This window comes from Alnus glutinosa, chromosome 1 (genome assembly GCF_958979055.1).
Source record: "Alnus glutinosa chromosome 1, dhAlnGlut1.1, whole genome shotgun sequence".
NCBI classification, from domain to species: domain Eukaryota; kingdom Viridiplantae; phylum Streptophyta; class Magnoliopsida; order Fagales; family Betulaceae; genus Alnus; species Alnus glutinosa.
The window spans coordinates 19,488,529-19,512,331 of NC_084886.1; the positions used below are offsets into that span (position 1 = coordinate 19,488,529).

Here is a 23,803-nt window from a genome sequence, read left to right on the forward strand (position 1 = left end):
TCTACTTCTTAAAAAACGAATACTAAACAGCGGAAACATATGATATGTCTATCAACATTAATCATTAGAACCAGAACATCTACTAAGAATCATAACATTGACTTCAATTATACTATACATATCTTCGATGTAAAAGATTTGAGCTAAACCTTAATACACAAACATGTCTCAAACACCAAGTTTACAATGTTACCCAAAAGTTCTAATTACCATGAGCAGCCGACAAAAATCTTGCCATAAATCTTAAAGCATTGACTAGATCTCTATAATTACTCCAAATGCGCAATTGCCTCGAGGTCCTTCTTGAATTTAACATCTAAAGATAGTCCAACTATAAAACAACACATGTACCACAGGTAAAAAAAATGCAAGCGTAAGTCCATAACTTAGTGAATAATAATACATATGACGTATATATTATCTTGTAGTGAAATCAATTATTCAGCAAAAATTTGTAAATCACAAGCAATAATGTAAATAAAGTCATATGTTGAATACAAATAATTTCATGGTAATGCATTATGGATATTATATATGATATATTAAGTAAAATTGTCATATGTTAAATATCTATATGGTCTGCCTATGATATTAACCCATTCTCGGCAGGGTTTGTGATGTCCCGAGTGACTTGTAGTATAATGCCGGTGTCATAGATATTGCCGTGTACCATCATCATTAGTCGCCCGATTGAGTCCAACGACTCCGACCCCAGGTGATCCATACCACTAATTATGTCGTAATTGTGACCATCATCCGTATATGGTGCGCTAATCACCTATGAAACCATTGGATTTAAGCTCAAGCAATAAAAATAAATCTATTTGACCATATGGTTAACTTGTATAATAATAGTCCATGGATGTTATATCGTTACACGGTGTACCATGTCATACGATGCAATTCTTTAGTCTCTTACATGCATGCATTTACAAAATCCACATGCTTCATATTTCCATTATTCATCAATCATTTTCACAAAAGTGGAGTTCACATTCTTCTAAAATGTATTTCATATGAGTTGTAAACATCCACGTTTAATACATAAAATAATTATGTTATGAGAGAATTAAAATAACAAGTATATGTGTGAGTTTTACTCACCTGGGTAGTAAAGTTGCACTTTAAAATTATGGTTAAGTACGCTCTAATTATAACGTAAGGATGCTAATGTTAGTTATTAGTTGGTAAGGTGTGAGATCTTGGACTTTTTAAGAATTTTCTGTCCAGCTGAATGTTCGAATTTGGATTTGAACGATCGGTGGAGAACATTCAAAGTTTCCATCGAACATTCAATGTTTGTAACGCCCCGCCTTTTACAAAAAGGTATAAGTGGTTATATCTAATAATTCACGTGATATTATCATATTAGACGATAAAATCTTGCAGTGGAATATATATTTTTCTAAATCCTTAGGAATTAATAACACATCAGAGCTGTCTAAGATACCTCAATATAAATAAATGTGAACAACGTGTTCTTACATAATAAATACACACTAAAGTGATAACATATGTGCCACATGCAACACATATACTATGTAACCATTATTTTAACCTAATACAAACCATAATGTAAAATATTACATATCAAAAGAAACATGTAAACGATAAGTCTGTCATATATACAAATGATAGACTAAACAAGGTGGTCTATCACATAAAAGAGGCATTAAATAGTCTTATCCACATATATCAGGATTGTCATAATGATCCTAATAGTCCCGACCTTCCTCCTGTCCTGCATAATCATTGATGTGATTGTGGTCTCATACTGTAATTGAGTGAGTCAACTGTTTCAATAATATAATGAATTACTGATTTATTTAGAAACACATAATGCAATGATAAGATGTCGGTTTTATATGCACAGTCTTATTTATTCCTTCTTGCACTCCTTTCTAGTATAGAGACGTAACTCCGGTTAATGGGTTCTAGGAGACATAACTCCCGTTTAACGTATTGCCTTGGAGCCATGTGCTCTTTTAACTATAAAGCTTATTTGTTTTTGGCACAGGCAGATGTCACTCCCAACTCTTTTATTTATTAATAAATTCATTAGTCACAACAGTTATATATGCAAAGTCCATTCACACATACACAATTAAACAAATCTGCAATCATAATATTATGGAAATCAACATCATTTTTTGTAAGTAATTTATACTTACAGTCCTTTTCTGCTTTAGAAAATATTCACACAAGTGTTCACTGCAATATAGTTTTGTACATGTGATAGTGTATTAGTACAACTATTAAGAAACCTATTTTAACACTTCTATTACTTTTGACTTCTAAACTATTTAACATAATTTCCTAATATCGCTTAGATGATACAACAAGATATAAAAATAAGTTGGTTGTATTACCACATATTTTAGGTGGACATTATTACGACATTTATTAATTAATGTCCAAAATACTCTTTAAGTAAAATAGGCATCATAACAGCATTAAAATGCTAAAAAGTGTAATATTCTTTTTATGAAAATGGATATAACAATCCCATTAGTATAAATAATGGGTATAATATTTTCAAAAACATACAGGCAATATAACGACATAAATATAAATATTTTATATTTTATCTTTTATAAAATTTGACAGAATAACAGCATTAGTGTAACTAATGATTAAAAAAGTTTTTATAATTTTGGGTAGCATAACAGTGCTTTTATAAAATACTTAATTTTATCCGGGCATTATAATAACATATTTATAAGGGTTAAATACACTTCTAGTCCCTGAGTTTTTGAAACTTTATTTTTTAGTACATGAGTTTCAATTCGCATCACATTTGAAACTTCCGTTTTGAAAAAAGACCAAATTAGTACCTCGGTCAAGTTTTCCATCCAAAAACTAAAGGCCCGCCAGGTGTCAACCTTTGAGGATTGACATGTGTTTTAATATAAAAAATAAAAAATCTTTAAAAATTAATTAAAAACTTCAAAAAAAAAATTGAAAAAAAGAAAAGAAAAAGAAGAGGGGTGGCTCAGCCACCCCTTGGCCAAGGGAGCCACCCTCTTGACCGGTCTGGGGTGGCCGAACCACCCCATGGGGGGTGGTTCAACTACCCCATGGCAATTTTTTTTATTTTTTTTTATTTTTTTATGGGTTTTGGTCATTGGAGGTGGCCGAACCACCCCCGTGGTCCACTCTTGATTTTTTTTTTTTTGCCATGAGATGGCCGAGGGGTGGTTCGGCCACCCCAGACCGGTCAAGTGGGTGGCTCCTTGGTCACGATGGGAGTGGACAACCACCTTTTTTTTTTTTTTTTTAAAAGTTTTTTCAAATTTTTAATTAATTTTTAAATATTTTTATTTTTTATATTAAAACATGTGTCAACACTTAGGGGTTGACATTTGGAGGGCTGTTAGTTTTTGGACGGAAAACTTGACTGAGGTACTAATTTGATATTTTTCCAAAATGGAGGTACTATCTGTGATGCGAATTGAAACTTAGATATTAAAAAATAAAGTTTCTAAAACTCAGCGACCAGAAGTGTATTTGACCCTATTTATAAAATAAATACATCATTTTGAAAATATCATTTTTAAGCACATATTAAATATTTAAATAACCCAATGACTTTAAAAATCATAAAAACTAAATCATGCCTTAGGAACTTACCCAAAAATATCACAAATGATTTTGGTATATTTTAAAAGAGACTCCTAAAACATAAACAAGGACCGGCCGAGAGACACCGAGAGAGAGAGTGAGTGTTTTTCTTCTTTGCTAAACACCATGTTGGCTGAGAGAGAAAATGGGAGAATTGAGGGTTTCTGTTTTCTTTCTTCTTTTGCTGTTCTGTTAGCCAAGAGAGATGGAGAGGATTTTTGAGATCCTTTCCTGTTTGGTTGAGAAGACAGAGGAAGGGAGAGAGAGCTTTTTGCTTTTCTGTTGAAACCGAAAGAGATGGTAATTCTTTTTCTATTTTTAGGTTTTGGCTGAGAAGAAACATAAGGGAAATAGGATGCCTTCTTGGTTTTCTGCACTGAACCGAGAAGAAGGAGGAGCTGTAGAGAATTTGAGAGAGAGAGAGAGAGAGAGAGCTTTGGTTTTCCTTGAAAGAGTGAAGAATGATCAATGCAAGCCTTCTCTTTATAGAGACTCTGAAGGGTTTTGATTATCTAGGGTAAAATGATCGATGGTTGGGGTGCTTGCAAGTGGGTGTTGAGCTGTCCATTGAGCCATCTCAAAGAATAATATATGATAACTAATAGTTAATCTCTAACTTAAGGAAACTAACTTGTGTAATTCTTTTTCTTCAGTTCGGTGTTAATCGAACGCTAGGTATTGGCGATCGAGCTCCTATGCGATCGAACGTTTTTTTGGGGATCGATTGCGCTCTCGTCAGACTGGTTTCTTTTCTTTCTTTTGTATTCTAGGATTTGAGGTTCGTTAAACTTATCTAATCAATTTGAGACTGTAAACGTGCCTCAAATATTATTGAATATTCACTTCTATAAATATTCATATAATCTTTATATTATTTTGTATTATTATTAGGTCTTAATCTAAGACATTATATTTTATGTCTTAAAATCTTGGGCGCTACAATGCCTGTCTGGTAGTACTTAAAAGATAGACACCTTAACCCTTTTGTGCGACCTTGGAGCCTATTTATACCCCCTGTTCTTGCCCCATAGCCTCATTTTCACCTCTCCAGTTCAGAAAACTCTAGAAAGAGAGAAATAATGAGTTGGAGAGAAAATGTGCTCTCTTGTGGCTTATTCTTCAAATGAGGCAATTTTTTTAGCCTAACCTTGTTTCAGTAGTGTTATTAGACTACCATCTTGTTGTTTATCTATTGGTTGGTTTCATTTTTGTAGCTTTCGCCTCTTAGCTTGTGGATTTAAGCTTTTAGGTGTGTTATTGAAGGAATGATGGTTAGATAATGCATGGGTAGTTTAGTTTATGGTTAAGTATATGATGTTCTGTTAGTCTTGCGAATTTATTTACTGTTTGAGAGGTTAGATGTAGATTCATGAGTTGTTATGATGATTTCTGATGATGAATTTGGATGAACTTTAACGTGTGTGGAGGTTGGATTTATGCTTAGAATAGTGTTAGAAGTCATATTAGGACCTTAGATTGTGAAAAGCTAGGGCATTTATTAGAAATAGAGGTTCTGTTAGAATAACGAATATTCAATAGGGTTGCTTAACGATTGACACGATAGCCAAACGTTCAATGGTCAGACAAAATGATAATTTTGCCCCTAGTTTAGATTTAAGGATATCATTAAGATCGAGAACTTATATAGACCCTTAGAGCATCCACATCAAGCTCTCTAAAATTTTCTCTAAATTTAACCTAAATAATCTACTTTTTTGATTTTATCTCTCACTTTTGAAACACTTTCTACATCAAACTCTCTAAATATTTCTCTATTTTAATCATATATTATTTTTTATTAGTTTTGACACCAACCAATTTAATTATATGAACATCAAATTTTCCTACCAAAAACAATCCTCTACAATCATCTACGAACATAACCACATTCACAAAATTAAACTATACCACTAAACCGGCCTATTTGCCAAAAAAAAAAAAAAAAAAAAAAAAAACTAAATCGACCTCCAGCTGTAAAACACAAACTGCTCAGCTCCATCCAAAAGCCGCCACGTATACTGAAGATGACGCAATGACCTTATCTCCAAAACCTTCTCAAGATTTCCTGATCGAACTTCTTTTCTAGTTTTCTTGCTTAGTTTTCACTTCAGTTTGTTTCTTCCCTTCACTTTAGTTTTAGCTTCCTTCCTCAATAACCGCATTTCTTGTCTTATGAGGAATCAACCCGTGACAAGTTCTCTCTTCCCACTCATTCTCCAAGCAACAACGCCGTTTGCGAATCCACAGAGTCCTTTGTTTCAGCAACTGTCCTCCACGGAGCTAAAAGACATCGCGCCAGAGAGAGATGATGCAGAAGCTTGAAGGCGAGGAGGAAAAGTGAAGACGCGCGGGAAGAGAAAAAAAATGATATTAAAGTGAATGGCGTAAGAGCAAATGGGGTTAAATTTGGAGAGAGTTTCTGACGAGAGTTAGTTTGGAGAAATAATAGAGAGCTCAATGCATGGAGGTTTTTGAGAAGTTTCTCTAATATTTGGTGAAAAGTTCAAAATAGAGAGCTTGATGTGGATGCTCTTACATAGATTTCTGTGTTAGAGAATTCGGAGATGGTTTCCAATGGGAATTAAGTGATTGAGGTAAGCAAGCTATCATTGTGCTAATATTTTTATAAATATTGACTCGGTGCATTTTATGTACTATGCTTTCAAAGAAAAACACGAATTACCTTTTTAGGAGAGTCTGAAACATATGAAAATATTCTTATGCAATAAATGTGTGACGTTGATTACTTTTATAAATATTGTCTCAAATGATGCGTGGAATGTTTTGAAGGCTATTTTATTATGTTAATATGTGATGAAATGATTATACGGGTTATGTGTAAAAGTTATGAGACAGAGATAAAATGTAAAAATGATTAATAAATGAGGCTACCGGTACCGTGTGTGCTTGTTTATGTTTTAATAAAGGAAAACTACATTTTACCTCTCAATGTGAAAAAAAATTGCAATACACCTCAATCAAGTTTTTTAATTTTGCATTGTAACAAATTCTTCCGAAAATATCTCAAAAAAAAGCAACTAAAAAAAAAAAAAAATTTTGGGCAGGCATGGGGTGGCGAACCACCCCCATGGCTCCATGGAGCCACCCAAATTTTATTTATTTATTTATTTTTTTGTTTTTAAATGAATTTTTTAGAGATATTTTCAGAAAAATTAGCTACATTGCAAAATTAGGAAACTTGTTTGGGGTGCATTGCAAATTTTTTTTTTTTCTTCATTTTGGAGACAAAATTGGAAAGGAGGTGAAACATTAAGGGGTAAAGCTTAGTTTTCCTTTTTAGTAACTTTACGACAATGCAACACACCCTTAGTTGGGGTGTGGCCACACCGGTCAATAGCCATAAGTAAATTAAAGGGGGAAATGCCGCCACTATTCTACACCGCTTGCGGCGAACAACGTCACCGCATGCCAACTCAACTTGTTGTGGCGAGCAAAACCTTTGGCGTGTAGCAGTTGGGTTGCTGCATAAGCAACACATGCGGCTAGCATTGATTCGTATCATCCCACTCAAATTTGCTCACTAAATGGATATTCTGTTGTGCTTCATAGAGCACCTACACGAACCCACACAAAGCCTCCACAGCCGCACAACCCATGTACGCAAGGGTTTTTTTTTTTTTTTTTAATGGACAAAAATTTCTTACAAACCGGTTTGTAAGAAATTTCATATAACCCATATATAAGATTGACATATATTCTCACATGCTATTTTAATAATATTAATAGAAAAAACATGTGCTTCTCACATGTTTAAAGGACACATATCACTCTTATATGTAAGTTGTACAAAATTTCTTACAAATTGGTTTGTAAGAAATTTCTGTCCTCTTTTTTTATTTATTTATTAAGGGTTAATTTATTTTATTTTATTTTATTTATTTATTTATTGCATAAACTCAGTTTTTTTGAATCAAAAGCCATAAAATGCAATGTTAAACAAAATAACATAAAGGTGGCTCTGATATCATATGTTAGAACATAAAAAATTATCAAAATATGTAGTGGAAAATTTTTAGACATAATTCTAGCTACATTTGTTCAAACTTGCATTTTGATTTGAATCAAATATGCTGCAAAAAGTCTTCCCCTTCCTTGCTTCTTTCTAAGGTGGCTGTCAATAGGGCAAGCCAAAATTCTCCCACTAATGAGGATAGAGTATTGTGTTGTGTGGAGAGCACGGGGAGAGCAAACCATATAGAGTTCACTCATCACATACTCTTTAAGGTTACATGCCTACATATTGTTTTTTATTTTTTAATACGAGGTATCTGTCGGTTCCTATAACTGTAATGTACCTCGTTCACTGAACGACTGACCTATCGAGGTGGTAATCGAACCTTTCGAGCGTAGAGACTGCTTGTCAGACCAATGACTAATTCTCGGCTTAATGTCCGACGCCACACCAAGCATTAGGCCTTAAATCACTAGCAGATGGTCAGAGGCCTGAAGACCCTCCCCCTCTACCCCAACACACACACACAACTGGGGCGGCTGTTTACGACATTCAGTAAGAATCCAACTCCTACTTAGCTAAGGTGTGTAAAACCCAATAACTCAATGATAATTCTAACAACATTTGAGCTTGTCATTTTAGGCTGTGTCCAACCCGTTTTAGCAAACCAGAACCCACAATCAATGTTAGCCCATTAAAAAAAAATATTCTAACAATCTTCTCTTACCCAAGATTAAAGAAATTCTATATGCAAGACAAATCTCACCTCTTTCCCTAACTAACCAGGATCAGCTAAATTAAACAAGAAGCACATATTTCAGCTCACTCCTGCTCAAGAAATGATAGCTGGCCGGACTGGTCACATTTTTATTCAAATCCACTTGGAAAAAAAATGATCTTTTACACCTTTTTATTTGAACTTGAAAGAATTAAAGCACTCTTAGACAACTTTGTAGTGACAATCTCTTGTTAAATACACCAGAAGAGGGTGAAGGAGAGAAGTGACTGAGGAGATCTCTTGTAGATAGGCCGTACAAGGAAAATGAGCCAAAAATAATATTGGTTCAGTGGCAATTGATGATGCCTCAGATGTCTTTAAAATTGAAGAAAATTACACTGACTTCTAGTCCTATATCATTTAATACAGAAGATAAAAAGAGGTACAGAAGATGGTGGAAAGGTAAGAAGGGTCTTGACTTTTAACCTTTATAGCCTTTATAGGGTTGGGATACCTTTGGCTTCGACGGTTAAAGATGCAGAAAAAGTAGGAATATGTCCTACAAAAGGCCTTCTTGTTACCCTTTCGTTTTCTTTAACTTACGAACACCTGATATAACTATTTCTTAATACACCACCAAATGACTATTAATTGGATTAATATTTTTGAGATTTCCACTAATGGATTAACCGTTCTCTTTGTACTCAACAAGCACACCAACCTTCGTACTAATCGAATATTTTCTTCTTTTTCTTTATATATATATATATATATATATATTAAACAATAGAGCATAAAGCTGAACCTTCTATAGATCAGATAATTTTTAATCTGTAATCTTCTTGATATGTTGAATGCATAAAGGATATGGGGTGACAATTTGATCCAACAAGGGATATATTTATCAAACTTAAACTCAATGATAAGTTAATTAGAGAGGGGTAATATTTAAAGTTTTCTAATAACAATCAAAGCCCAAATAGGCCCAAACTCAACTCTGTTTGGTTTTGGGTGTTGTCCAATATCTATGCAACATATTTGGGCTTGGGTTGTTATTAGGAAACTTTGAATACGGCTCAAAATTGGGCCATATGAAAATTAACCAAGGTTAAATAAGTACCTTGGTGAAACCATGCCCAAGCTTTAGGTGTTGATTAATAGCTTCGTTATTTTGCTCCTCAAAATCAGTATATTGACTATTGAGCATGCTATGAACATTATCAAGCAATTTTTGTTCAATTAACCTCAAATCTAGTACGTTAATTTCCACAAGAACATGATATGGGGTAGTAGGATCATCCTTAATTCACTAGCTGGACATCCAAATGTTATGTTGTCCCTTTAAAAATATTGAACTTTTATAATAATCATCCTTCAACAAATTAAATTAATACAATGAGCTCAACTATGTGATGCCGACCTTAATTAGATTGTGAAAGTTAAGTCGTACATTAATTGAGAGAGTGGATTATGGAAGCCTATATGTTCAAATTCTATATTGATTTTGTATTAGGTGTGTGTTTAATTATGGCCTTTGAGCATTAGGGTTTGACAAAGTCTATTCAATAGAATAGGAGATGAAAACTAGATTGAGCATTAATTCAAGACTTAACTCTAAACAAAATGTTAGAGAAAACATTTTCAATACTCAGGTCAGAGACAGACTCGGGAGCGGCCGGAGGGGGGTCGTGGCCCCTCTATTCCCCCAAAATTTGTTAAAAAAAAGTGGAAAAAGTTTTTCTTCAAAGTAAGTTGAAGGAAGTTCCTCACCTCCAACTATTCGATCTATAAAAATGCCGGATCATGTTTATGTTTTTTTTTTTTTTGTGTTTTTACAAACATAAAAATAAGAAACACGTGTACATAAAATATAATATAAGCTTAATAGTCAGGCTCAGGAGAGTCTTCTTTTTACTGTTTTGATACCACCCATTAATCCCGATTAGACCAAGAGAGGTTGTACTCTTTACAAAATTAAGGAGACTACAAATAGACTTAGAAAAAGAACAGAAGAAGGAGAGTTTTCGTAGCTCTCATCTTCATCAATATTTCCAAAAAGAACATATATATATATATATATATATATATATATATATATATATATATATATATATATATATATATATATATATATATATTGATATCTTCGGGGACATTAATTTGATTCATGATCATACCATTGTCTTTAGCTAAAAGCCTAAAAGGCATATCCATGCATGCCAGGATCGATGTTCTTGGAGACAACCACTTACAAAATCAAAAAATCACTTGTAACCGGCCAGTAAAAGCATCTGTGTATGTATATATATATATATATATATACTTTAAGGCTCTGATTAGAAGCCAAATTTGGGCGGTTCATGGTGATCAGGAGAATTTTTGATACGCGGAATGAAAAACATGCAAGAGAATTTTATAATAAAGTAACCAAATTTATTTAGATTAAAATCTCAAATGATCCAAAAGTCATTCACCTAACTATATATTAATATAAACTAATCTTCAGTGCTTTGCTCATTGGTAGCTAGATTCTCTTATTAATGAAATATTTGATGTATTTTAGTCATATAAAGCTGCAGACAATGGCTGATCGGCAGCGTAATTCTTACAGAGGAGAAAGTTTTAACATATGTACCTACGAGTCTACGACCAGAAAAGAGTACTGTCCATGTGTTTCTTGCCCTAGTATGGCACTGTAGGCTTCTCTTACTTCATCTTTTGGCTTAGACTTTAAGAGGGAAAGCTGACCTTGCTAGGGGTCTGTATACCTAACCTTAAATAATTAAACATTATTTTCCGACAAAGATTTTCGTTAAAATATATTCTAAATATAATATTATTAATTTATATATATATATATATATATTTTATTTAGATCGATTTGTATTTTCTCGTAAAGGAAGAAAAATTTCAATAAATGCTGCCATTTTTCTCCCAAAATCCCTCTGTTTTCTAGTGTAAATAAATCCCTCAAAATAAAGGGCAATTTCCCTCACAAATATTTTTATTGAAAAATAATATTTGTACACACATTTACAATAAGTATATGGACAATATGAGTACAAGGTATTTGTGTGCAAATAGCACAATTCATTTTCACATTCACTTTGAACACCCATTATACACAAACTCATAATGGGTATGAGACCTATATATGTGAGACTCATCTCACCTGGATCCTACACGCATGCATAGCTTAGGAGTCAAAATGTGACGTCTCATATCGCTTGGGAATGGGGATGTACTTGTATGTATAATCATACATTTTTTGACACAATGCGTTTTAAAGCAGTAATGATTATAAACTTTACAAAACTATGCAGTTAAGCGTGCTTCTACCAGGGTAGTACCAAGATGTGTGACTTCTTAGAAAATCTGGTTTGTGGGAGCCAAAAGCGGACAATATTGTGTCATTGGGGGTGAGTTGTTACAAACGGTATCAGAATCATTGTCTATCTTGAGATGGGGGAGTGTGTACAAGCCTATGAGGGTCGCCAATGGGCACTCATTGGGATGTCAAGAATGGAGGAATCTCATGAGGATTGCCAGCGTGGACGCTAGGTCTTAAGATGGGGTGATTATGACGTCTCACTTCGTTTGTGAATGAAAATGTGCTTATATCTATATTCGTACCCTTCATGACACAACGCGTTTTAAAACCGTGATAGTCATGAACCTATCAGAACTCCGCAATTAAGCGTGCTTCTGCGAGAGTAATACCAGGATGAGTGGCTTCTTGTGAATTGAAGTCTGATTCGAGAAAACTAAAAGCATACAATATTGTGTTGTTGATGGTAGGTCGTTACACAAAACCCTTCCTTTAAGTATGGACTTATATATTAATAAGTCATGGGGTGCTAGAACATATATAGTTGCTGAAATTCGTTCTTTTCTATTTTATTTTAATTTTAATTTTTTTGACTCCACATTCCAGGCTCGTCACTGGATTTGGAGTGGGACATTAGGGGGCTTGTTCTAACAAAATGGTTAAACCTAATTATATATGATTAAATGATGAAGTGATTAACCAAAATACTAAAAATCTCAAACGGCTTCATTAACACTTATGCTCCGTTTGTTTCGGCGTAAAATGATTTCCGGAAAATGATTTCGGTATTTTACGGTATTTGGTAGGGGCGAAAATAACGGTCAACGAAAATCATTTTCGGTTTGACCGTAAAACCTTCTTTAAGTTTTGGAAAACGATTTACGGTTTTTAAAACCGTAAATTGTTTTCCAAAATTATATCCTTCGTCCTTACACGCACGTTTGATATCTGACTGTCCAAATCCTACAATAGTCGGTCGTTCGAAAATAGGCAGCACCGGTATCCGGCATCATCAAGTCACTGGAATAATGCCGGCGTCGGAATCCGACCACCGGAATCCTGCCGGCTGCTGGAATACCGCCAGCCGCCGGAATCCGGTTGCCGGAACACCGCCGGCCGCCGGAATCCGGCCATGGACAGAAACCTGCCGGAATCCGGCCACTGATCCGGCCGGATCTGGCCGGGATCCGGCCGGATCTGACCGGATCCGGCCACTGACCCCGTCGGATCCGGCCAAAATGGCCGGAATCCGGCGGAATCTGACCGGATCCGGCTACTGATCCGGCCGGATCTGGCCCAAATGGCCGGAATCCGGCGGGATCTGACCGGATCCGGCCATTGATCCTGCAGAGATCCGACCAAAATGACCGGATCAGGCCGGATCTGACCGGTCCCGGAGGTGTCTTGCCGGAATCCGGCAATTTTGGCCGGATCCGGCCAAACATGTTCGCCGGATTCCGGCGACGGCGACCGGTCGTCGCCGGATTCCGGCGACAGTTGCATTTTCCCTTTTCGTAATTTTTTCGTGCGAACCAAACGCCGAAAAATATTTTCGAGAAAATAATTTCTTTTGAAATTGATTTCGTCGAAAATATTTTACGACGGAAACTATTTTACGTCGAAACAAACGGAGCATTAATCAAAGCTGTACATTTCATTATAGAAAGTATATATTTACCCGACATAATTATTTTTCAATTCTATGCTATAGTACTTGTACAGGCTGATTTATAATTCGGTCATGCATGGCCCCAGTTGAAATTGCGGCTTGCACAGATCGAGAGAGAGAGAAAAACACAAAGAAAGTAATAATGATCCAAGAGAGAGCCACCGTCTTAGTCTTATGATTGGTTTTTTAATAGAAAAGTAAACAAAAGTCACAATTTTTCTCATGATAAGTTAATTAGTTTATTATTACTATAGAAAATGATATTGTTGTTTGTATCAAAATCACATGCACAAAGTTTATTGATCTTAATTAATTAATTTGTGGTCGTCTACATTATCCAACCTAGTACGTACGTATTTTATGTTGTCAATTAGGAGAGAGATAATTGATAGTACTGTACAACAACTTTTTTTTTTTTTTTTTTAGTGTGTGTGTGGGTGGTACTATACGTGTTAATTTGATACGCTAGTAGGGGTATCTGCGTCATCTAATGAGATAGAGCACTGCAATTAATAGTATTAATGCTGATCACTTTTGAATTAAAGTGGCCGGAAAGTATCAAAGTAGTGATCATTACTTACACAGAAAAAGGAAGCTAGCAGCGATCATATAAAATATAAATAATAAAGAACATATATATCACACATGACATGAGGTTCATGAAAAATATGAAATAAATGGGAAATTAAAGTTTAGTCAACACTATTTGGATGCACTTAGTTTGACCCTTGAGAGTTTAATCCTGTGAATATTAACAGCCGTGCATGCACGAACTGATCATAACACGTTTTTGTTTGCGAATCTGCTGGCCAGAAATTAAATATGAGATTCAGCGTACGTAGAGAATGTATATATATATATATATATATATATATATATACAGTGAGTCCAATTAATGCCATATAGTAATTGGTTTTCTTTGCAGTGTATCTGATTTATATTTTAAAGATGGTTTCTTCTGTTATGGGACAGTACGTATAATTTCAGCTTTGAATTCTGTGTTCTCTCTCTCTCTCTCAATCTCTTTTTCTCTTTTGATAAGTAAGCTTTATTTTTTTTTAAAAAAAAAACTAAGGACACGTACGTTTAGCACACTGAAATAATGATGACCTAGAAATAAGAATGAGTACAAAGAGGAATACAAAAAGTTGGAATCAAATGACCATTCTTATATATTCATTTTTGTTTGGTGACAACGTTCACAAGAATGGGAATTTTTTTAACAAATGGAATCAGATCTCAATCAAATTTTGTAAAATACCCTTATTAAATAATAGTACATAAGTAACACTCCGTTCGATCTCCTAGTCGGCATCACCCCCAATCACCGAACGTACAAAGGTGCTCAGACCACCCGATCTGCTGACCGATTAATTGCAACCATCTATCCAAGCTATCTGGGGGCCACCAAATTAAGGGAACAACAGTGGTGGCCACGACCATCTCGCCCTACCCCATGGTTTTTGGGGATATTTTTTTAGAACTATTTTATTTCTTGGGAAATGGTTATTCCTCATCATTTTGGTAGACGCAACCAAATAACATAATAGCTATTTTAATCTTGGATATATTACCAAACATGCCCTAAAGAATACATAGAAAACACAAGGGCAAACATGTCCCACAACCTCACAAAGTGAGCTAGCTAGGGAGAACAAAGCAACAAGAAGTTTTGCTAAGAACTACATATTAATTAAACCAAACTTACAAGGCAAACAATACAAAGAAACCATATAACCAGAGGAAAAGGCGGAATTAAGAACTTAACTCTAAAGGGACTAAAAAAGACCTAAAGAAATTAAAGACCTAAAAGGAGCCATGGCCACTCCCAATCCCTCCTTGGCTCTACCCCTAGCTTACTCGATTAAGAGGCTGGACACCAAAAAAAAAAGAAATTAAACCCATGCCACCACAAAGAAGCAAGAAGCGACCGTAACCAAAACCAAAGAGCAGGATAACAACTATTTAGTAGGATGTATAGGTTGAGTTTTTTTTTTTTTTTTTTTTTTTTTTTTTTTTTTTTAAAAAAATTCTTTGAATATAAAGGTTGAGTTTGAGGTCCATCTACTATATATATATATATATATATATATAAACGGGTTACCGGTTATTAACCGGTTTTCTAAAATCATATAATCGGTAAACGCAATTGGGATATCGGTTATTCGATTATCCGGTTGCGGTTATTTTCGATTTGCAATTGTTGATAGTTATTAGTGGTTAATAACCGCCCCGCTTGTACACCCTTAACCATAACAACTATTTGGTAGGATAGGACGGTAGAAACCAACTATATATCTAACAAGTAAAACATTAATGTATTTTATATTCATAATTGAATGATTAAGCGTGAAATGGGTTTAAACCTTTCTATCACGACCGCATCCCACATTTTCCATGAGCACACCAATTATCAAAAGAGAAAATCAGCCAAATGTGAGGCGACATCTAGAAGAGAATCAGCAAGAGTACTAGTTCATATATATGATCGTCTATTAGAAGAAAAAAAACGGCAAGAATCTGAAAAGTCACTCTTGTACAGATTGCTAATTCAGCTTACAGATGTTAGGTGAGTGTTAATTGACTTTGATATTTATATGCATATATGAGCTCGATCGATAGTTACAATTACTATTATATTACAATATTATTTAAATTATTAAATTTGTTATTTTTTATTAAGTAAAACTTTTAGAATAATTAGTGATGTTGAACCCTAACTATACTTTATTCTTAATTTCAGTTAAATATTTCATATATTTAACATAATTTTAGTAGCAATATTTGAATTGATCGATCATATGATCTGGTTAATTATTTCGTTTTGTTTTCGTCTTAATTAATATATGCATGTTAATCAGCAAGTAAATATAAAAAGTTAGCTAGTGCATGCACCTGCCATCACACGTGAACATTGTTATCTCATTCATTTAATCATTCTTATTGACCATTAGCATCATCTGATAGCCCTTCTTTATATATTTTGTTTCCCTAAAGGCAAAAAGTTATTTCTTGCATAAGCTCATTTTCCCTTACCATCAAATTACATAGTAAAAAAAATCAGATAAATCAGCCAAAATATAATTCAAATTGTCTCTGATATATAAACAAGAAATCTTTGTTTAGCCATGCATGCCATTGACAATCTTAAAATCGCGTGGATTTCTATATACATAGTCAATGCGAAAAAGGTTGTATAGTCAGTTTTTGTCGGACCTCCCTGCTGTATGACAATTGCATGTCAGGAAATTAACCACAACTTGTCATATCATGTACCCGTACATTAATTTTCTGTAATTAATTTTCTTCTCCTTCTTATATCTTTTCTTACTCTTGTTTCTAAAATATTTACCAATCGACCCATCTCGCATTTGAATCATGTTCCAAGGGTTTGTTAATGCATTGCGTCTAATTGGAACTTTAATTCATGATTAAGATGGTTTCACTCACCATAGTATATAGAGGGCTTAATCATTCAACAACCAAACCATATATGTACATGTTGTCCTTTGCTAAGGCCTGCTTAAACAAACTTTATAGTGGCGGTCGCACGTGGAGGAGAAAATTTGCTTGTTATAACACGCAATGGTTTTCTATCGTTAATAATCCGCGCATTCTTATATGGCGCATAACTTACATGAAGAAGCCAGGATGAAATTACTTTTTGGGTAATTTCCTCCAAAATTATTTAAAACTTTTAAATTTTTTCAAAAATTCACTTAAATTATATATATATATATTTTTTAAGAGTTTGACCTTTCAAAATTAATTTTTTTCCCTTAAAGATATTTATTTTTTAGTTCCGTCCCCCTCATCTCAAATCCGGGTTCCGCCCTCATAAGAAGTCTAGTTATGCTATATATGAAGAAGGTGAGTGGTGATAAAGCAACAATTAATAGTCATGTGTGTTATGCTATATATGATTATGATGATGGTGATGATCAAGTGATCAGCAAAGGAAATGGTAGTGTACGTGGATTACGGTGATGATAATGGTGATGGTAACAGCATGATGACAATGAAACTACAAAACTTAACTCCCAATTGAGATTGACTAAGATTGATGGATGGCATTCGTTCATGCATGGCTAGCTTCATATAATATGATCTTCAGGATGGATGGCATTTGTGTATTAATTACTAGGATTAAAGAAAAGGTGAAGCTTCATGATCTAGTTTTCAATATATATAACGTTTCTGGAAAAGAAAAATCGGGAAACAAAAAGACCGAAGATTAATTTGCTAATAATCTTCTTCCACAACAGCAGTTTACATATATATATATATCAGAATAGAATATCAGGAAAAGGAAAATTCATAAAGAGCATGAAGAACGTGGCGATCTGTCAGATGTGGAATTTAGATGGGAGCATACTGGTTTGACATTTGTATTCTCCTTGTGGCTAGTTGTTAACAGAGTTTTGTTTTCTGTTTGTTTCTTTTTTGTTTGGTTGGTTTAGACCTTTTTTTTGTACTCTGTTTTTTTGGTTAGTAAAGTTCACTTATTCATCAAAAAAAAAAGTTTATATATATTATTTGCCGAGATTAATTATCAAAATTTTCTGCTTTAATGTACAAAATACTAATTAAAATCCTACTTCAATACATATGTATATATAGAAGCACGAAAAAATCAAAAAATAAATTATTATAAAGAATTGTTATGTCTTTTGTGACTGAACAAAGTTTACTGTATCGGTGGCAGAACTTCTCCACGGCAACAGGTTAAACTGTTGAGCACCCATGAGCATCTCTCTGGCTCTGTTGAGTATATCTACAGTAGTACTATCCCTTTCAATGCGTAGTCGTTTCGGGCATTTGAGTAAGCTGATATAGGTCTCCAAATCATGAACACATGAAAGATTCTGGACGTTGAAGAAGTCAAGGACTAATTCAACACCCACATGAGCATAACACGAGCAGCTCCATGGGAACTCATATCTTCCTCCCAAAACCCTAAAATTCTCGTTAAATACAACCCCGGGCATCTTTGTGATCGGGTCGTTCACGTTGACTATTCTTAATACTTTAACACCCAATTCCTCGCACCGTTGCTTGAAGCCGGAATTTCCCACTCTCGGGCCGCCGAACGAAAACACTGTGATGGGTGTTTTCTCTTTGTTCAATCCGAGCTCGGCGATGTCGTAAGCAAGAAGAAGAGCTAGCGAGCTCCCCATGCTATGCCCCGCCACTGTTATGCTAAGCTCCTCGCCTTTGTACTTTGTTAAAAGCCGGGATACTTCGGAGAGAAGCTGTTCACGGCAACTTCCGAGCCCGAATTTGCATTCGCTCTCGTCGGAAGTGTACAGGCTGAGAAATCCAGCCTCCACCTTCACGTCCGGCCGGTTATTATGCGGGTCGAGACGTGCCGGAGTCAGTGAGCTCATTAGGTTTGCTATCCATTCGGGATTAGTGACTGTTCCTCTGAAAGTAATGACTACATCTCTTCTTCCGAGCCGTCTAACGGATTCGTCGGAGGAAACCGCAACATATCCGATCCAACGGCCGCAAGAATCAACCGTTTGGATTGGAAAACTGATGTCCGGGGTGGCGTAGATGTACTTGGTGACTTCGTAACCGGAGCTCTCCATCCCGACTTCCCGGAACATACTCTTCTTCCCGTATTTACAATTCAGGTAGCGTTTTGAGGTGGGGTCGAGATCGAAAGCCTTGTAACACGCGTTGACGAACTCCCCGTACCGGACAATCTCTTCCCGGAGAAGCGGGTGCAATTTTGGTTGAACAAGATCCTCCCAGTCGTTTGAGCCTTGAATCTGTCTCCATAGATGAGCCAAACTCGAGCCGGTTTTGATGATCGGCCTGGCTGTAGCCAGTGCTGCAGTCGCTACAAGAGAAGCCGCAACAACTGACACTCTAGCCGCCGTAGAGGTTTCTTCAGTTTTCTTCGGCAGGGGGACCTGCCCAAATGAATGCGACCGGGTTGTTCTAATGTTTTCTGAAAATGAAACATGTTTCATATTTTGGTTCGGCATAATATTTGTGGAAGCCATTGAAAGATAGCTAGCTAATTATGTTAGAGAGAGAGAGAGAGAGAGAGAGAGAGAGAATGCTGGCCGGTGGGGGCAGTGCGAGATACACAAAGAGGGAAGTATGGTTGATATATAGGAGTTACAGAGGAAAAGTGGAGAGGTAGCCAGTCTAGGCATGTTTGGCGAGGCTTTGACTGAGACCTTCAAAAATTCCAAGGTTTTAATTTATGTGGTCGGTTGGGAATATGGTCTCCCTCCCCCTTGGCGTTCTCTCGTCTCTGTTGTCACTCTGTTGACAAAAGAGCGGGAAATAATATAAACCAATTGACACCTTTCTATAGGGCATGTTTGGCGATTATTTTATTTCCTCCCTGGAGGTTGACTTCTATTTAAAAAATTAAAAATATAATATTTTGCTCGGATTTTATGGCCCTACCCTTTGAAAATTGAAACGTAACTCCCTCGCTTCCCGTACTAGTATATTAAAATTTTATTATACATGTATCTCTTCATCGATCTTTTCATCTCGTATATATACGATGAGACGCATATTTTTTTTATAAATTGATTATTAAATCTATAAAACTTAAATGTGGCTCTACATATTAATAATAAATTTGTACATCTCTATTACACGAAAATAAACAAAAAAAAAACAAAAATATGAAATATTATTCAAACATTCTTCGTAGAAAAAGCACGGCAGTAGTAAAGATTCTTGTATTCTTACGGAACTGTTATTCGATCGATCTATTCCATGAAAATGACGCGGCTAACGTGAAATGTCTACGAGATGTCATGGTGAACGAATTGCTTACGTGGCATGATCACGACTCACATACATAGACAACAATAGGGAATGGAATATTGAATATTTATTTTCTTGACTTCGTACGTTATTATTGAACCTTCGTATGAACTCAGGTATATATAATAGAGTACTGGAGGGCGTGAGATCGTCTTGGGTGACCAACTCGAGATTATACAACCAGTTTGAGTAGAATTGGAGTACATATTGGCCTCCATCGATCTGTTTCCACCTAAAATATATTTTTTTTTTAGAAAATATTTTTAATTGAAAATATTTTTTGACGTTTGACAGCTTGTATAGAAAATTATCGATGCTGGCAAGCGGCGGACAACGACTTCCGCAGTCTACGAAAAATGATTTACTGTAGGTCAAGAAACATAAGTTCTAACTTACAAAATAATTTACAAAAATAATAAAAAAAAGGACATCAATTTTACGTAGCTTAAATGAAGTTTTTTAGGTTAACTAAAAATGTTTAGCAAATATTGAAAGGTAGGATTTTTTTTTTTTTTTTTTTTTGAAAACAAAAACAAGTTTTATATCGAAACAAACGTAGCATTAGCTTCAAATCTTTCCACGCCACAAAAGCCAAAAGAAAAATAAATAGTGAATGAATTGCTGAACATATATATATATATATATATATATATATATATATATATATATATATATATATATATATATATATATATATATATATATATATATATATATTATAGGTTCGGAGTATAATTAAACTTTTTTGAAAAATATATACACATATACAGAAATTAGTGAGCAATTATATATATATATATATATATATATATATATATATATATATATATATATATAGATGATTGGAATGCGCCGACAATTTCTCTCCAGTCCCCCAATTTTATGTAAATTACATGCATGCCCCAGACCCGGCCACATAAGCGAGGAGTGGTGGGCGTTTATTAAATTTAACCCACGCTTTGTGTGCTTAATTTTAGATATATTTTTAGTTAAGGCCCGTTTGATTAATTGGAGCAACGACGCTCTTCTTTACTGGGTAATTAAAAGATATATATTCAACGCGGCGAGTTGATGACGGGTCTTCGGCCGTCGGGGAGAATCTATATATATATCCCTCTCAGTACTCGCAACCTTTTTTAAAGGTATGCTCTTCGATCACTTGCATCTGTGCTTTCGCCGGAAAGGCGTGGAACCAACAATTTTTTTTTTAAGATCTTTATGGCCCATCCACACTATTTTGCCGTTCTCTTTTGACTGCCATGTCACCACCTTGTCGGGAGTGAAAGCAGCATTCACGGCAGTTCTTGCGACATTTACTCTTTAACATTGTCATGTTATGTCTCACATGATCTCCACTAGCTAGCTGGCTAGCTACTGATAAAGCCATTTGTTTAAGTGGAAGACACGGAATTGGCGACTCCTTATATCTTTTTGAATACATATAATCTGTTCAAACATGAAGATGTTTATTTAAAAGAGATCGATTGGAAATTAACCACTTTAATTTGTTTTTTTTTTTTGGTGAAATCTTTAGTCCAAGAAATTATACGTGGATCATATTGGATTGAGGTCAAATTCACACTTGGTAGATGGCAAAAATACATAACAAAGTTTATGGTATATATATGTAGGCACATAGGTCAGTTAATTTAGGGTACGTCTAATTAGAAACTGGTTTTAATTTTAAATACACAAGAAAAACAAAATGGAAATATTCCAGAATACAGTATGTGTAGATATATTATATCAATAAAAAGTTTAAAGGAATAGATATTGTACGGTTAATGTAACGCTCCCAGCCCATTAGGTCAATCTACGTTCGTCGATCAGCTTACTCTCTCATGTGCGCAAAGCATTATAAGGTTTACTTAAATAATTAATTTAATGTTGTAATTAATGAATGATAATAGAAATGAAATCAAATTTAATACTTCTTTGAATGTTGAAACGTTTGTTCAAAATCTCTAAATTAAATAGCATCATGATGATAATGATGTTTTATCCAAAAAAAAAATAATGATGTTTTATAATCATCAAATGTAGGTTAAATACTTTTTGGGTACCCATGGTTTGGGCCTAAATTAAATCAACCAACTACCTTGGTTTCAAAAATTTGGTTTTGTAAACTTTTAATATTTTTGGCATTTGGCGTGACTTAAATACCACAAGTACCGCCTGTGATATGTTGAGTTGACTTAAATATGTAGCATAAGGGGCATGTGTCGCGTTTTTAAGCGCAGTCATGTGAAGCTCCATTACTAAATAGATGGAACTTGGACAAAAGTACCAAATTGGTATATATTTGATGTACGACTGGTGCCACTTTTTAAAACTGAGGTAGCTGGTTGATTTAGGCCCAAACCACAAGTACAAGAAAATTATTTAACCTTAAAATAAAATAAAAATGATGGGGAAACATTCGCTTACCTTTGTCAAGAGCGGTCCCCCACCCACAATAGAAGCTAATTCCACGTACCAAACTCTCGGCATCTTTGACAACAAACTCCCAATCAGTTCTTGATACATAGAAGAATTGGGAGTCCCACTTCTTTAACCTCGAAAGCCTTCCCGCAATCATGACGAGCCGGTGGTCTTGACGGCGGGAATGGAAGATTCATATCCCACGTTTATTGTCTAATGGTTGGTACATATACAAGAACTCGGTGGCGGAAAGGATAGGGTTGCCTCTTTGAAGAACTTCGACCGTATTCCACTGCAAGCTGTAAGTATTCGCCATGCGTTGGGCATCAACTGTGCCAACGCCAAGTGAATGATGGACAAAACCTTAGGGATTAAACACAGGGCCAAAAATCAAAGATTGGAAACCATAATGTCCTTTATAAAGTAGATCAAATCCACCCCTTCCACCCTCCGTGCTCCTTCCCCCTCCTAGGGAGCCCTCAAGGTTATCGTCGCTGGGATGCTACATTAATGGTGGTGAAGCTTTTCCAGCATTTCGATCCTGATTTTGGACCTCTAGGTACTGCCCAAAATGACGACTTCACAAACTACTTCTTTAGTGATTTCACCAGCATCTTCTTAAACACCACCACTAGCCATTGGATAAGCAACAATTTGAAATACATCTTGGAGCCAAGCTAATTTAATTTGGAGTAGCGTTGTGGTAATGAAACCAACCAGCAAAAAGCATTAAAGCTACAAAGACCAAAGAAGAACATTGAAGTTGCAAATTAGAAGTTGTCAAAGGAAAAATTCAAACAACATGAGTCAAAGAAAGTAGAAAAAGGATGTCTTCCACCCCCCCTCCCCTTGTTTATACATGCATTGCGTGTGTGATAACTGCCAAATGAGCATTTTTCAAAATTCAAATTATCATTTGACTGACACACCCCGACCACGTATCACTCTAAGAGCAGGTGACAAGTAATTGAATCTGTCCCTCGGTGTAACCAAAGCAAGATCATCATATCGCCATCTGTCTTGCCAGTTCCTGAGACAGGGGTGGGATGGTGGGTAGCGCCACATCTAAGATGCAGGTTGCGGTGGGTCATGACTGGTTTGGCCCGTGGAATGCGACTAAAGGGACAATGGTTGTGGATTGTGAACGGCTTGGTTTGTGGATGACGTCGCGACATTGTGGATCTTTGTGGGCCATTGGCTGACGGTGGAGAATAGCGAGTGATTTTGCTTTCTTCCTCCTTCATTGCCTTAATGTCACTCAATAGTTCTTTTTTA

General features: G+C 35.3%; 1 protein-coding gene across 1 annotated transcript; it reads right to left on the reverse strand.

Annotated features, from left to right (window-relative positions):
• Window positions 1-17,970: 17,970 nt before the first annotated feature.
• On the reverse strand, window positions 17,971-19,386 carry LOC133882729 (galactolipase DONGLE, chloroplastic-like). Its single transcript, XM_062321978.1, has one exon. The coding sequence runs from the start codon at window positions 19,318-19,320 to the stop codon at window positions 17,971-17,973; it is 1,350 nt and encodes a 449-aa protein (XP_062177962.1). The 5' UTR covers window positions 19,321-19,386.
• Window positions 19,387-23,803: the final 4,417 nt, after the last annotated feature.

Coding starts and splice junctions, on each gene's coding strand:
- LOC133882729 (XM_062321978.1), bottom strand. CDS start 19,320: ATGGCTTCCACAAATATTATGCCGAACCAAAATATGAAACATGTTTCA.